The sequence below is a fragment of the Anolis carolinensis genome, chromosome 5 (assembly GCF_035594765.1).
Source record: "Anolis carolinensis isolate JA03-04 chromosome 5, rAnoCar3.1.pri, whole genome shotgun sequence".
NCBI lineage: Eukaryota > Metazoa > Chordata > Lepidosauria > Squamata > Dactyloidae > Anolis > Anolis carolinensis.
The window spans coordinates 74845336-74862737 of NC_085845.1; the positions used below are offsets into that span (position 1 = coordinate 74845336).

The window sequence follows — 17402 nt, forward strand, 5'->3', positions numbered from 1 at the left end:
TGTTTTTTTAAAAAAAATGAGATGAGATTTTTCATTGAAATGAATTGAACAAAGTGGATGGAGAAATCATGTCAGTGGAATTTCAAAGCTTCTATATTTTCAATCAGATATTCCACGCAAATCCACAGATTGTTGCTATGCTAGACTGGTAGATGATATTTCAGCTGCCATCTGAGGCAATTGCTTCACATTTCCTCAGAGTAGAGCGCTGATGTCAAGGGTATGGGGCAGAACAGCCATGAAGTCTATTAAAAGGTTGAGTATCCACTTGAAATTTGTCCAAGCCATTGCTCTGGATAACAACTCCTGCTGTGAATTTTATTTTGTCACCACCAATGACGTATACATCCTCAATGCCATCCTATGGTGTTTTTGTAAATACTGGTCTTTTCAAGTACATTAGTTAAGACTGATTGGATATAATGAACTCACCACATTAGTTTGAACAATCCAATTAGCTCGCAGAGTGCTATCAACATCCCTGATTGTGCACATAACTTCAAATTCTTCACCTTCTTTAAGAAGTTGGTCGGCTTTGGATAAGGTGATGACTGGAAGGGATTTGTGAACTGGAAAACAATTTAGGCATGTATTATTTTTCATTACAAGCAGAGACTTTAACAGAGAAGTGGGGGAGGGAAATCAACATTTATTAACCTCTCAATAAAATGTCACATCTTAAGAGCTGATCTGAAATCTCCATAATACATTAGCATAGTGCCCTTGCTTAGTTAAAGCATGAAAACATTTACTGAAACTAAACAACATGCACAAATAACTCTATGTTTAAGCCCATAGAGACAGAAGGCTAATCAGAAAACATATTCCATAATCATTTTTGTAATGTTGAAACTCATAAATATCCTTATCCACTCATAAAAGCTCAATGTAGGTAATTCAGGGAAGGTCAATATTTTCTGTGTCAAGGGCCACATTGTTTTGGAGATAATCTGTAAATAGCTAGATGTCAGACATAGGTAGGGCTGACACCAGTCGGACCAAAGCACAAGGCAGATGAGTTTCCCCACCTTTTCTTATTCCCACCCCATTCTCTCTTCCTCTTCATCTAGCAAGGCTCCTGGGGAATTGACAGTATTGCAGAAGTCTGACCTGACCACTTGCGTAAGGCTTTTGGAATTAGGCTGAGAAACATATTAGATCCAACTGAGCCCTGCATGTGGCCTGAAGTTGAAGGTTTTCCACCTTTGTTAAAGATTCAGTCCACTGGTTACCTAAACTGTAGAAGGACACAACTATGTACTAGTTCTTAGCAAGACATTGCGGACAATACGCATTACCTGGCCGCACAAAAAGGTTGATGGCTTCTGACTGTTTTTCCACTCCGTTGTGTTGTGCTACACATTGGTAACAGCCCAAAAATGATCTTTGTACATTTTTTATGGTAATTCCTTTCTGAGGGTCAGGTTTTAACACAATATTCTCAGGTAGAGACTTGGCATTTTTACATCTTTTCAATGTGAAATTTGAAATCTCTGGGTCTGTCACTGGGCATTGAATAAGAGCATCACTGTCTTCAACTGCATACGCAACAGATTCGTGAAAGAACAGAACCTTTGGATCTGAAATGAAAACAAAAACATGTTCTTGAAGATTATATATTGAAACAGTTATTCAGATAAGAATTCAACAGCATGCCACACATCAAAACTATTCCTTGTCTTTATTGGCATATTAAAATATATTCTTCAGCACTATTCAAGAAATTCATACATTTTTATTATTACCTGGGCTCCACATTACTTAATGAAATCATGTCAGACTATTCAAGATCTCCGCTAGGCTTTTTTGTAATTCATTGGAAGCGTTTACAGATTCTACACTCTTGTAGGAACTAGGAAATACTACCATGTAGACCTGGTTCCAAGGAAATCAAGAGTGAGTAATCTTCTCTTTGGTAGACAAAGCACAAATAGGAAGGACTGTTTCTTGGCAAAGTAACAGTTTCTCATGAATCAATATCTCAGGAAGAAGAAATACTAATGATGAGCTCTGACCATTTGCGATTGGTAGGGAAGGGAAAACAGAAGGAAAGACCCCTGCATCCATCTGTCCATCAGGTCTTGCTTTCTTGGAGAAATTCATAATAGTGACTCACAAGTACTACCATCACCAAACCAAGCCTGGGCAGCACAAAGAAACATCCACAATGAAGGCATTTCAAACAATAAATATAGACCTAGTCTACATTGCCATATAAAATCCAGATTATCTGCTTTGAACTGGATGATATGGCAGTGTAGATTCACATAATCCAGTTCAAAGCAGATGTGAATTATCTACATTGATAATCTGGATTATATGGCAGTGTAGAAGGGGCCAGAGATTATGGAAGGAGCAGAATGCACAAGGAAAGAAGGAAAGGATATTTAACTTCAAAGACTAAACAAGCATCATTAAGACCTTCACTGTACTTCACCAAGAACCCTATCACCAAGGTCTAAGAAAGTAGTTTAAAAACTCCATCCCGCAGAGAATTACCAAAACAACACTAGTCCCCCCAAAAACCACTTCACTGTACTTCCCCACAAGCACTGTGACTGGACTTTTGATATGCATGGGAACTTGGAAACTAGAACTGTCAAATCAGCAAAGTTCTGTTTTATCCCATCCTCTGGCAATTTCTTTGACTAAGTTGTTTTGGAGACACATTGCCTGTTTTTAAAATGGATTCACAAACTAGTTCAAACTGCCTTGGCTAATTCTATTCTGAACCCAGTTCAGACTGATGCAGTCTGATTTGTAACCAATCCATATCAGTCCAAGCCAGTTCACTTAAGTAATTTGCAAAGCCCTAATAAAAACAGCAGGTATGAGGGGAAAAAAAAACCCTGAGGAAGACTATGAAGAAAACAATAAATGGAGGAAAATGACAAAGAAACTCAGCCCCCATATATATTGCCATATTATGCATTTTCAGAATGCAGCTTAACTGCATTGAACTACATGATATGGCACTGTAGACTCATATAATCTAATCCAATGCAGTTAAACTGCATTCTGAAACTGCATTAAATGGCAATGTAGATGGTTCCTAAAGTGGGGGAAGATGGGAGGCAAAAGGAGAAATTATTCTGGCATGGTGTTAGCAAACCTCCAAGAAACCAAATGCTTTTTATAATCCTGGGCAAATAGAGACAGCATATCTAAAGAGTGGGTGAACTCTAAAGGTATGAAACTCTGAAGGCAACTTACAGTGATCTAAGCATTTGCTTAACCAGCCTAACCTTCACCTCTAGTGTCTGTCTCAGGGTTTGGATAAATAGGAACTACCTTTCCATCAGCATTATATTCTCTGCTTGAATCCCACTGAATGCAAAAGTCCATCAAAGCCAGCATTCATTACAAACATGCTTGGCCAGCCAGGTACCTTTGGGAATTTCACAAGGAGAATGTGAAGGCGCCAGCTATCCACTCTTGCTACTTCCCAGCATTTGATGGCCAGAGGGAACTTTGATGACTGGTGAGCAAATAATATTGCTGATTGTGATTATCTTCTGGTTCCCTAAAACTCCACTTCTACAATATGTTTGTGAAAAGGTGGGTTTTGCTTGCATCAGCAAAGCTATGAGAAAATTCGCTGAGTTTGAAAAATACTACTGAAATGTCTATTTGCTTTTCAAAATAAGGACTTGAAGCTATCTGTTCAAATGAATTTTTACTCATATTAAATTATAATTAATTACAATCTGTCCCATTGAAAATCAAAAATCCTTGTTTTAATATGCTTTGCTCATTATTAAGAAAATACAATACATTCTTCTCTAGATATATCATCTACACTGAACACTTGAAAAGGAAATTGGAACAAATATATGGGAACAGTCAATAGGTCACAAGAAGGACATGTTCTGGCCCCACACTGAACTTCTCTTTCAATTGTTTTACACTCTTCACTATCTAACCCAGGGAGGGGCAATTTCCATGAAATCAGGAGCTTTAATGATTTAAATTTAAATTAGCCCGCTCTATATTATATTATTTCAGTTTGGCAAATGACACAATCAGTTTATAGCATTTTTGGTGTTTGTAACATCAGTGTTTGAATATTACTAGGGGTAAAGTTATGCAGACGTCCAGTTGTTAGTCTCAGCTTGAACACACCCATTGAATCAAAGGGGATTTCATGAATTAACACTTATGTAACTCCTACTGATTCAATGGGTCTACTTTATCAGAACTAACAACAGAATAATAAGCAGAGTTTTGAGTCTGCAAAAAACTTCAATTGTTTGCAATACGCACATTCTGTGATCAGAGAAAAGACTAGAACTATATATTTTCTCCTCCTGGAAACATGTGAAGTATTTTTAGGTTATCAGAAGAACACAACAGATTAAATGTATAGGTTCTTTTAAAAATGAAATGAATTACTCAGCTTATACTTTCCAGTTCATGCTATTGTTTATTTGCAGGCTATGCAGGGGATAAATTCCCACATAAAGTCCCACTACATTTCTATTTCCTTTTGTTTATTTAGCATGAAATGTATCCTGCACAACATTCACACTTCATTATCATGAGCAGGTTTTTCCCATCTCATTAACAAAGGGGGGTTCCTGTAGAAAGCGCTGCGAGATCAAATGTTTAATCCCTTTGCAAAAGAAAATAATTGTAATAGAAATTCTTGATTGATTGTTGTTCTGTGCCTTCAAGTTGTTTTAAATTCGTAATATCCCCAAGGTGAATCTAAGAGAAGATTTTATTGGCAAGAACCTAGCAGAGGTTTGCCTTCTTTTGAGGACGAGAGTGTGTCTTGCCCAAAGTCATTCTGTGTGTTTACAAAGCCAAGCAGAAATTGGAACCCCTAATCTCCAGGCTCAAATTCAAACCTTTACACCCCATTAGGAGTGAAGGTTAACTTTATTCTGCTGTAAACTTGTAAATAAATACTTAAGCACTAATAGCATCCCTTCAGATCAACAAACTCTACTGTGATGTACAACCTGAGGTGAATGTTGAAGCAGTATTCTCCACCCCTGCTAGTAGCTTTCCAACATACCATATTTACTCGAAGATAAGCCGAGTTTTTCAGCCCTCATTTATGAGCTGAAAAAGCCTCCCCTGGCTTATAATCGGGTCAAGGCCAGCAACGGAGCATGCAGGCTATTGCTTGCAATATGTGATCTATTTCTCTCTGCTCCACCCTTTTCAGTGTGTTTACTTTTGCAAAGCCTCCCTCGCTCTTAATCAAGGGAATGTTTTAAAAAGAGAGACATCCTTGCAAGTCAGGAAGAAGAAAAATATATATTCATTAATCTTATGAAAGCATTTTTCCCTGAAATATTTGTTAAACTCTCCTACAGATATATATAGGCATTAACCCTTTGCAAGCTTTTGCAATCTCTATGTACCTTTATATGTGTATCTATCTATATACATTAATGTTATATATGATTTTCCCCTCATATGTTTGTAGGTCTTTGCAAATCTTTATACATATAGATCCATGTACCTGTGTATCTGTAACCATACATATACATTATTTTTATATATAAATTTACCCTCATATGTTTGCAAGTCTCTGCAAATATCTATATAAAGAGAGATGTCTGGATAGATAAGAATATATTCTTACCTACCTATATATAGGGCTTGAAAATATTACAGGGGGGAAATGAACACGCAAATATATATAGACATGTCTAGATAGATATGACTATATATATATATATATATATATATATATATATATATATATATACACACACACACACACACACACACACACACACACAGAGAGAGAGAAAGAGAGAGAGAGAGAGAGAGAGAGAGAGAGAGAGCTTGCAAATATTGTAGGGGAAATGCACACACACACACACACACACACAATTTGCAAACGTTTCAGGGGGAAATGCATATGTGAAATTAGTATCTATAATTATAGATCTATATCTAGCTCTGCATTGTTTATATAAGCATTGAATGTTTGCCTGTTACTATGTTGGAAGCAGGCCTGAATCCCCATGGGGAGATAGGGTGGGATCCAAATGAAGTTGTTGTTGTTGTTGTTGATACCATATTGTTTTTGTTGCCCCTGCTTTTCCACTTATAGAGCTAGTTTATTGCTTTTCTTTGAAATACGGTAAATATTCAAAAACATTTAACCTACTGATGCCTCGATTAATGAGATTTTATTGGTATCTATTTTTATTTTGAAATTTACCTGTAACTGTGCATTTCCCACCCATGGCTTATACTCAAGTCAATAAGTTATCCCAGTTTTTTGTGATAAAATTAGGTGCCTCGGCTTATATTCGGGTCGACTTATACTCGTGTATATACGGTAACTGTTTGGAAAGCACTAACCTGTCCCTTCCATAAAGGAGGAAGACATTTAATGTAAGAATGGTGTGTACAGCTCCCAAAACTCAGGGAGCAAGGGGATTTTTTTGGTCTAATTATCATAAGGAAGACTGAGAAAAGGCCAATGGTTATGCTACTAACAGACATGGTCACAATTCCTTTGTGTATAGAAGGGTACTTCACATCAAGAGGCCAGTCATGTAAGATGCTCCTATATCAATACTGGTGGTCCTCAAGGAGACTAATACAGGGTCACCCTACATGAATTACCCTAAAGAAGAAACAACCAGCTTGCTTTAGAAACTAGTAGAGTCCTTTCCTCCTTCGCTTAATCATATTTTTACAACTCCAGAAAATCATATTTTATTTTCATAGAGATATGGTAACTGTCCTTCATCCTCTGTGGCATAGATGGACAAAATGCAATCCACAGACTGCACTTGGCCCTCATGATTCCAATGTGTGGTACAGTGGAATCTTGACTTTAAAGAGTGTCTCAACATAAGAGTGTTTTGATTTAAGAGTCATTGCTCAGCCCAGGTTTCACTGTGACATAAGAGCAGCATTCTGAGTTAAGAGCTCGTGTGAGAGGGAGCAGTCTCCATGTTTCATGCTCTTGTCTACTTTGAGGAACTTTGGTTTAGTTGATTTTGTGTGGTTTTTATTCCTGGTTATGTTTGGCTTCAAGAAGAGAGTGAGAGAAAGCAAGAGAGGCAGAGAAGCTGGAATGAGTACAGTATGAAGAAAATGATGCCTCTGCCTTTTCACTTTGTGCTTACTTGCCACAACTTCTGATCATTTTAAGGTTATTTTTATTTGTTATTGTTCATGTGAATGTGCATTTATACAATATTTGTCATTTATAAAGTGCATTTTATTTTTAAAAATGTAACAAAAGGTAACCCTAAGGAGCCCCGGTGGCGAAGTGTTAAAGCACTGAGCTAGAGACCGAAAGGTCCCAGGTTCAAACCCCAGGAGCGGCCGCTGTTAGCTCCAGCTCCTGCCAACCTAGCAGTTCAAAAACATGCAAATGTGAGTAGATCAATAGGTACCGCTCCGGTGGGAAGGTAACGGCGCTCCATGCAGTCATGCCAGCCACATGACCTTGGAGGTGTCTACGGACAACGACGGCTCTTCGGCTTAGAAATGGAGATGAGCACCAACCCCCAGAGTCAGACATGACTGGACTTAACGTCAGGGGAAACCTTTACCTTTTTTTAACAAAAGGAGGGGGGGTTGGGCCCACCAAAACGAATTAATAGCATTTCAGTGGGAAACTTCACTTTGAGATAAGAGCATTTTGAATTAAGAGCTCAGTCACTGAACGAATTGCTGTATAGTCTTAGATTGAGATATCACTGTACTTGAATCCTCCATAAAGTGCCCCAAAATCTACTGATTGCCCCAATTTCTTACAATTATGAAGAACAAAACACAGTAGTATTGTGTCCTCCCAACCAAATCTATGGAAAATTGTCTAAAAATGACATAACTTCCAGCACATTGAGCATATTTATTTGGTCTTCAGAGAGTAGTGGTGTAGCCTCTGTGGTCCCCTCCATGTCCCAGGCATTTGTGGGGGAGAGGGAACAGACTGAAGTTCAAGAGTAGTTCAAATACATAAGCCAACAGCCCAGAGAAACCACAACAACCCTAAGCCAACAGAGTTGGGCTGAAATTTCTATTAGCCCTGTCCAATATACCCATTGATAGAGATTATGGGCTTCGTTGGCTAATACATAATACACATTATTCATCCTTACATCACAGGGAGCACTTTAGAAACCAAGGGACCTGTATGTGGCAATAATTCTTTAAATGCAGTTATCAAAAGTTTACTGGGTTGGCCACATGTGTTCCCAGGAACTCCTAGCAGACTGCATGGCTTCATTCCATTCTTTAAAAGAATGGAAAACATGGCAGAACATTATTATTTTTCTCCATTTTCTCTCATTAACACTCAAAAGTGTGTGAACCACCATACCAATTCCCCTACCTAGAAGTCATTCTGGGTGCGACTGTGCAGTTTGCAGGGATTGTAGTGTAACTTTTTTCCCGTCTTAAGTGTTACCATAGAAAAATTGTGGACATTCTGGCAAAATATGTACTTCCCATTTGTTGGTACTTCCAAAAATCCTTTTAGTGGTATAATGGCCCACTCCATTGGAATACTCATTAGAAGCCCACACTTCAGATCCACAGCTTTTATTAGTCTCAAGAGATCTAGGCTCACTTGGGGATGTTTCTAGTTTGCTCTGGGAGACAGCCACAGATTGAACATCACCAACCAGAACTGTAGTGTCTCAAGGGAACCTTTTAAAAGCCATATTGTCCAAGACAAATCCCTTAGGTAATATTTTCAAATAGAGTTGAGGAATTCAACTCTTACTGGAAATGAAGATCTGCTTCTAGTTTCAATGAGTTACATACTGTGGATATCAGGTGCTGCTTATGGGTAATTACTGTTATTAATATTATTCATATACAGTACCCCAAAACTATAACCTTGTTGTAAAAAACTGATGTAAAGCTCTATTCATGTCTCAGACTGGATCTTCTCAATATGGATATCAGAATGACGGCATCATGCTTTTTTGATTCAGAAATTTTCAGCTGAATCACAATGCTTACTTGAACAGACATCTTCATGGTTCAGTGACTATGACCCCTGATTAATTACTTGCAAACGTTAATAGGACTTCATTGACTTAACTTTATGGCAGCTATGAGAAATGCATGCCTCTGGAAAATGCAAACACCAAGGCCTTTTGCACCCTTTGACCTATCTAGGCTCCCCAGACCACTCTTTTTTCAGGATAAAAAAGATTGTCTTTCTTGAAAGCTTACAGAAGAAGCAGCTTTAAATAGACCGCAGCCCTCTTCCAAACAACATTTAACATCAATAATACCTGTTCTTCAAAACTCGGGAGTGGATTTCTAGCCACTTCTAGACTGTTTTTTGGCAGTCAATTTAGTCCCCAGAAGGTTCTGGAGCAATAAAATGGACCTTTAATCCACTGCTGATACCCAAACACAACCTAAAGTATGGATTCATTTACAACCTGGAGTTACAACTTTAAGATGGAGTTCTATAATTCTTTGTTTATTTAGTAACTGGTTGTCTCTGAAGTAATTTTAAAATGTGGAATGATTGACAGAGAATGTACAGGTGCATATGAATTGGAACTGTTTGAAATGATGTAAGGATGAAAGAGAGAGGGTTGAGGTTAGGTTAGGAAAAATTGTTGAGAGACATTTTACTGTGTGTTGAGGGAAAAGCTTATCTAGGTATGATAAGATGAAGGGTGAACTGAAGGACAATGCAGGGTAACATACAGTTATTATGTATAGAGAAGTGCAGCACAATATCACTGACCTAATGAAGCCTATAAACAAGTATTTCTTACTGGGGTTCTTAATCTAGGGTTCACAGAGGGAAGTCCAGTTACAATCTACAAACTGGATGTTTAAAAATTTTCCTTTGATTTCATTATTGTATTTTTATTTTTTCTCATCACAGAAAATGTTAAAGTAAAAAAAAAATTCCTACACTTTTTGTTTGTTCAGTTTAATGTAAATAAAGAAAATTAATGTGCAAGGCAGTAATTTCACTGTTATGTAAAATATTGTGCATGTCTGTTAATATGTATCGTTTTGGGTAGGATGAGGTCCACAGCTTTCATGAGGTTCTAAAAGGGGTCTACAACTCAAAATAGGAAATGAACCACTGATTTATCTGTTGGAGAGTGAGGAGTCAGAAGTGAGTATGTAACATCTTGTGCTGGTAAATAATACTATGTTCCTTATGGTATTTGACAAACCACCAATGAATGGAATCTAATAGCCAGTGCTACAACAATAATTTGCATATTAGGACCTAGATCTGTATAACGAGGAAAGAGAGGGAAAAGAATACTAATAACACCTTACCTTTAACAAAGACGTAAATGGAGTCATTCAAGCCCTCTTTGTCCTTGCACGTATATGTCCCTGTGTCTCTGGGTCCAACTGCATTTATGTAAAGCTCCTGGGATCTTAGATGCTTGGGCAGTGCGGATGGGTCTGCATTCTGGATATGCCAGGTCACAGCGCTATCATCCCTACAAAACAGCCTTAATTCTTGCCCACTATTGACAACTAAAGGGGATTCTTCTGGAGTGATCGAAGGTCTTGTGCCATCTGTAATAAATAAATGTATAAGACACTGTTACTTTAATTTGTAGTGTTATTTCTTTTGAAAAAGATAACTAAAGTACTACAGTTTCAACAATTCCATTACTCTAGAATAAATATTCATAGTTGCTTCATTATTTTTATCCAGCTTGCCTTATTCGGTTGACAGAAATCTAAAAATATAGGACTTTTTCACACTTGTTATAGCATTATGATTCCACTTTAAATATCATGGCAATCTCCAATGGAATCCTGGGCTTGTAATTTGATGAAGCACTACAACACTACTGATGAGAATTTTAACTTTATTTATTGTGTCAGATGATGTAAATATGGAAGAGTAGTATGGCTTAAACTCTACTGAAGCAATGAAACTTACATAATACCAGCATAGTAACACCAGCTACTGATTGATTTCATTTACTGCTGTCTCTACACTGAGTGGTGATCCCTCTTCAGTGTTTCATGTAGCTCTATCTACTGTTAACTTGCAATGCAAAGGATTCAGTCTTGAACCCTTCAGATGCAAATTAGGTGGCCAATCACCAAGTTCTATCTTTCCCCAATCTATTCTGACTCATATTGTAAGCTGTGTGTTCAAAGAACTAGATGCAGCCACTGTATGTTATCACATCTAATGCATACATAATGTTATGTTTACTGAAAATAGCAGGTACTGTGCTAAAGGGGATCTGGGAACTGGCTTAATTCTAGTCAAATTTCTGTAGTATTGTTTGCTATACAGAGATATACATAAAAAGTAGTAATCAATGGTCATAGCTTGTGAAGGAGCAATATACAGGGTGTTTGAAAAAGAACTCCCTAGTTTTAAGTATAATTACATTAAAACTAGGGAGTTCTTTTTCAAATACCCTGCATTTATCACAAGATATATCTTTAACAATTTATTAAGGTAAAAGTAAAGGTTTCCCCTAACGTTAAGTCTAGTCATGTCCAACTCTGGGGGTTGGTGCTCATCTCCATTTCTAAGCCGAAGAGCCAGCGTTGTCCGTAGGTACCTCCAAGGTCATGTGGCCAGCATGACTGCATGGAGCGCAGTTACTTTCCTGCCGGAGTGGTACCAATTGATCTACTCACATTTGCATGTGAGGATGCTAGGATGGCAGAAGCTGGAGCTACCAGTCAGCGCTCACTCCGCTCCTCGGATTCGAACCTGGGACCTTTTGGTCTGCAAGTTCAGCAGCTCAGCGCTTTAACACACTGAGCTCAGAATTTACAGGCTCAGAATTTCTCTCTGGTTATCTGATGTTTTCTTTATTTCTATCAACTGGCACTCTGACAGATTATGGTTTGGTTTTTAAAATAATGTGGAAGTACTTCCCTATTTGACTTACAATGTACTAGTTTGGTGCAAACAGGAAAAACAGTTCACTTAATTATTCTTTCAAAAAATGATTCTTCTCACCATTAGAGACAACGTCACCAAGCTAAGTCTACAAATGAAGTTTGCATAGAATATCACACAACATATATTATATGTTTATCTCAGCACCTCAGCAGTTCTTCAAAGTACAATTGATTAAGAGAATGTCAAGCAGACACCCCAGTTAGTGAGTAATCCAAAGAAACTGTGACACAATAAGGCAAAGAGGTTAATCAGATTCCCCAGAGCAGGGGTTCTCAAACCTTTTCCTCTGCTGAGCCCTTTTTGAAGCAAACCTTTCTCGTGGAGCCCCAAGAAATGTTTATATATTATATATAATGTACTTATAGTGTTCCTTAATTTATCGCAGGGGTTACGTTCCAGGACCACCCGCGATAAGTGAAAATCTGTGAAGTAGAGGCACTATTTTTATTTTAATATATATGCATTTTTAAAAAAATAGTTAGGTGGCCTTTCTCCCCCTTGCAAACCCCGGGGAGTCAGTGAAGCCTTCCCTACCAGTGCTTTGGGCCCCTTGTTGCTCTGGCTGCCTCTGCTCCTGGAGTTAGGGAAGAAGGAATGCAGCTCCAGCCCGGTGAATGAGCAAGCAAGGGAGGGTGGGTGAGAGAATGAGAGTGGGGACGAGCAGCAGCAACAGCAGGAGCCTGGAAGAGGCAGCCAGGCTCCTTCTGCCACCGCTCCAACTGGGCCACACCAGGAAATGTGGAGGACTCGGAAGAGGGGTCAGGACTCATGGAGGAACCACCCACCCTCCCTTGCTCGCTCATTCACTGGGCCGGAGCTACATTCCCTTTTCCCTGGCTGCAGGTGCAGAGGCAGCCAGAGCAACATGGCAGGCATGAAGCAAGGGGGCAGCAGCAATTGGGTAAATAAATAAATAAATTTCCCACAAAACAGCGAGTCCGCAATAAGCGAACCGAGAAGTAGCAAGGGAACACTGTGTATCAGGCAAGGACAAACTTTTGGACACAGGGGCCACATTGCATTTTAAAATTTGACAAAAGGCCTGGGTCAGAGGCAGATGGATGGGAGAGTATTTGTGTGAACTAATTGGAAAAAAATATGAACAAATTCCTATGCACACTGCACATATCTCATATCTAGTGCAATAAAAAAGGAAAGAAAAAAACTACACAAAATTAAGAACAATTTTAACCAACATAACCTTAACAGTATTTCTGTGGCAGATCCCAGGAGACATTCAGTCTAACCTCTTTATGCCATGCAGGAAAAGCACAATAAAAGCACCCCCAAAAGATGGCCATCCAGCCTTTTAGAAAAAGGAGGAGGAGGAAGAACCCCAGGGGCTATTCAGTTCAACTCCTTTCTGCCATGCAAGAAAAGCACAATCAAAGCACTCCCTGAATGGTGGGAGGGAAATAAGGGTTTCAAAGCAAAGACGGAAAGTGTGTGTGTGCATGGGGGTGTGGCAAGGAAAAGAGTGTGGGCAACGAGGGAGGTGGGGAGGAGAAAGGGTCTGTTTCGGCATCTCTAAACTTTAATTTCCCTGCATTTCTCAGGAGAAGGAGGAGGAGGAGAGGAGGAAAGAATTAGAGGCAGAAAGCAGCAACACCATGGAGTCCCGGACTCACTCATGGCACCCCAAGGGCTCCATGGGGCACAGTTTGAGAACCCCTGCCCTAGAGGATATGATCGACATAATCAACATACAGCCTTTCAAATCAATAGTTGAGTGTGTGCTACATTGGATAACGTTTTAGACAGCAGTAGCGGTATCTGGATTTAAATCTTAGCTAACTCATCAAAATCATGCGGCCTATTAATACACTCAAGCCAATGGGGAAGTGGCTTCAACATCACAGCCAACTAGGGAAAGAATGCACAAACTGAGGATTCCAAATTAATGCCAGATCATGTGGAAGAAAAGATTCTATGATTTCTCCCCCTTATTTTGAGAGATGCCCAGTCTTTGGCCAATTTCTAACAAAATGTATGCATTGAATCAAGCACTGAATAACATGTCAATGTTTAAGCAAATTACATAAATGTAATGTGTCCACTCTAGTATAAACTAACAACTTGATGTATGTTCGTCCATACATTATATTTTCACACATAGAGCCTCTGGTGGCCTAGGGGATAAAAGCCTTGTGACTTGAAGGTTGGGTTGCTGACCTGAAGGCTGCCAGGTTCGAATCCCACCCGGGGAGAGCGCGGATGAGCTCCCTCTATCAGCTCCATGCAGGGACATGAGAGAAGCCTCCCACAAGGATGGTAAAACATCAAAACATCCAGGCGTCACCTGGGCAACGTCCTTGCAGACGGCCAATTCTCTCACTCGAGAAGCAACTCCGGTTGCTCCTGACACGGAAAAAAAAAATCACACATGAAAGCAAGAGGGCTCTACACTAAGAAATTCTCAAAGGATCAACCAATACTGGCTAACCTTGGGTTTATCTCTCAGCTTGACTCATGCCTATTTGTTTGGAACAGACAGAGATAGGCAGAAAGAAAATTTGATAGGTAGGTAGGTAGAAAATAACCACGCTACTGACATCAAACCACTTATTATTCCAATGATTCAATATTAATTTCAATTCCTTCCAATCTTCAAAGAATGTTTAACAGCAGAAAATATGCATAACAAAGCATTTTCTAAAGCCATTTATTAATATTTTCATGCATGCCTGACATTGTAGTTGCTCCTTTAGCAATGTATTTGGAACAACAGCCTTCTTTCATTCCCTCACTTAGAAGTCATACATCTAAAGCCTACTGTTTTGCTCACAATAGATCTTCTCTTTTAATTTATCATCACCTCTAACACGGTAGTCAATGTGTAAGAATGTCTCCAAATCATCATGAATACAAACAAAGTCACAGGACTGAGGTCTGCATTTCCCCGAAGTCATTATGTCCATTTATGCTTTCCAGAAAGGGAAAGCCAACACTTGTGACTGAAAAGCAACATACACCATGGCGCAAAATGGTCATAACTGGACTAGAATAGGCTAAGGCAATTAACTTATGAGCCGCTAATTTACTGTATATACTTGTGCATAAGCCGACTACATGGACAGGTTCTGGTGTCAATTTTCCTTTGACCTGTGGATAAGGCAAGGGTAAAACTTTGGGTAATGTAACAAATAAACCTTTTCCTCACTTTTTTTAAAAACGCATAAAACGAACATACTGAGGAAGAGCTAAAGAGGAGAGGATTTGTTCATTTTAAGGAGTATGTAAACTACATTGGTGATCTTGAATGTTTACATTTACAGAAATACAGATAAAGAAAGGAATATACATGAATGACAATGTACCTGGAAAAAAGGGACAGGGAGAAGACCAAGGAAAGGAATGTCTTTATTATGGACTTAGCAAAAAGGCAGTGAAAAGAGGGAGAGTCAAAAAGTGTGCTTAATCAATGATCCCTTCCACAAACAAGCCAGAAAATGGCAGTTTCCATCCTTCCTCATCTTCTTTTTTGGCCTGAGCAGAATTCATCAGCAATGTGGGTGAGATTGAAGAATGTAGCAAACCTGTCATTATGGGCAGTTAAGGTGGAGTAGAATAGTAATAGCCATTTTATATAAGAATTTACTGAATAAGATTCTCTGTAGAGTGACTATGGGGGCCATTTATGGGGACTCATTGTGACCTCAAACCTCCGCAGGGGTGGAGGACCGATTAAGATGGTCCGCCCCAGGAGACTTATGGATCTGGACGGACTCCTGAGGTCTCTTGGAGATCTTTCTCCTATTTCTACAGTAGCCCACAAGGCACCCCTAAAACAATGCTATATGGACAGAAAATCACAAATATCTAGTTTAAAGGAAATGTACATGGCGAAGGAATGGATGGGAAAGATAAGGGGAAAAAGTCATGCCCGTGGGATGCTGGATTTAGCACAATCTGAACTGGTGCCTGTGGTTTCACCTATTCACATCTGATAATATATGTGTTCTCTATGAATTTTCTAGGTCCTTCAGTTACACCAGTGCAGGGGTCCCCAAACTTTTTAAACAGGGGGCCAGTTCACGATCCTTCGGACCATTGGAGGGCCAGACTATAGTTGGCCACTGAGCAATAATAATTAATAACAACAACAACAATAAAAAAGAGGGTTGGAAGAGACCCTTTGGGCCATTGAGTCCAATCCCCTTCTGCCTTTGTGCATTGAAAGCACAAGCAAAGCACCCCTGACAGATGGCCACCCAGCCTCAATGTTAGTAATAATAATAATAATAATAATAATAATAATAATAATAATAATAATAATGAGGGTTGGAAGAGACCCCTTGGGCCATTTAGTCCAATCCCCTTCTGCCTCTGTGCACCAAAAGCACAAGCAGAGCATCCCTGACAGATGGCCACCCAGCCTCAATGTTAATAATAATAATAATAATAATAATAATAATAATAATAATAATAATAATAATAAAGAGGGTTGGAAGAGACCCCTTGGGCCATTTAGTCCAACCCCCTTAATAATAATAATAATAATAATAATAATAATAATAATAATAATAATAAGTTTATTTGTATCCCGCCTCCATCTCCCCCGAAGGGGACTCGGGGCGGCTTACAGCAAAATCAAAATACAAACAATGATAAAATATAAAACATCAGGACAAAAACAAAACCAATAAAAAATATACACAATAAGTTAAAAAACACAACGCAGAATTAAAACATCAGGTTAAAAACAATGAGGTTGCAATAGTGGATAAGCAAAGTGTACGGTGCACATTATGGGTAACAAATTCATAAATAGATAAAGTGCATTAAAATCATTTAAGGTCACATTAGGTACGGTAGGGAGGAGTCCTGAGTAATATCAATCAATCAGGAATTGGGAAGAGCGACCAGTGCAAAAGGTCGAGGAGCATAATAATTCTTCTGCCTCTGTGCACCAAAAGCACAAGGAAAGCATCCCTGACAGATGGCCACCCAGCCTCAATGTTAATAGTAATAATAATAATAATAATAATAATAATAATAAGGGTTGTAAGAGAAGAAGAGACCCCTTGGGTCATTTAGCCCAACCCGCTTCTGCCCTTGTGCCGTGGGGGCCGGATAAATGGCTTCAATGGGCCGCATCTGGTCCCCGGGCCTTAGTTTGGGGACCTCTGCACCAGTGGTTCCCAAACTTATTTGGTCTACCGCCCCCTTTCCAGAAAAAATATTACTCAGCGCCCCCAGGAAATTATTTTTTTTAAATTTTAATAGCAATTAAACAGAAAGATATATGTATTAATGTTTCTACCTTTTCCCTAAAATATAGTAAAGAAAGGTGTAAATTTGAAACATTGAAGTTTGAAATTATAATAATCATCATCATCATCAACAACAACAGCTTCATTTGTACCCTGCCCTATCTATCTCCCCCTGGGGACTCAGGCCAGCTTCCAACATAGTAACAGGCAAACCTATAATGCCTACATAAATAATGCAGAGCTAGATATAGATCTATCATTATATATACTAATTTCACATGTGTATTTCCCCCTGAAACCTTTGCAAATCCTCTCTCTATGTG

General features: G+C 38.9%; 1 protein-coding gene across 1 annotated transcript in view; it reads right to left on the reverse strand.

Moving 5' to 3' along the window:
* Window positions 1-17402, reverse strand: part of kit (KIT proto-oncogene, receptor tyrosine kinase) — a 93974-nt gene that overhangs the window by 45169 nt on the left and 31403 nt on the right. The window contains exons 2-4 of the mRNA XM_062981546.1: window positions 10255-10503; window positions 1299-1580; window positions 433-569 (exon numbers count right to left, since the gene is read on the reverse strand). Of these exons, the coding sequence (XP_062837616.1) occupies window positions 433-569; window positions 1299-1580; window positions 10255-10503 (668 nt within the window). The remainder of the gene's footprint in view (window positions 1-432; window positions 570-1298; window positions 1581-10254; window positions 10504-17402) is intronic.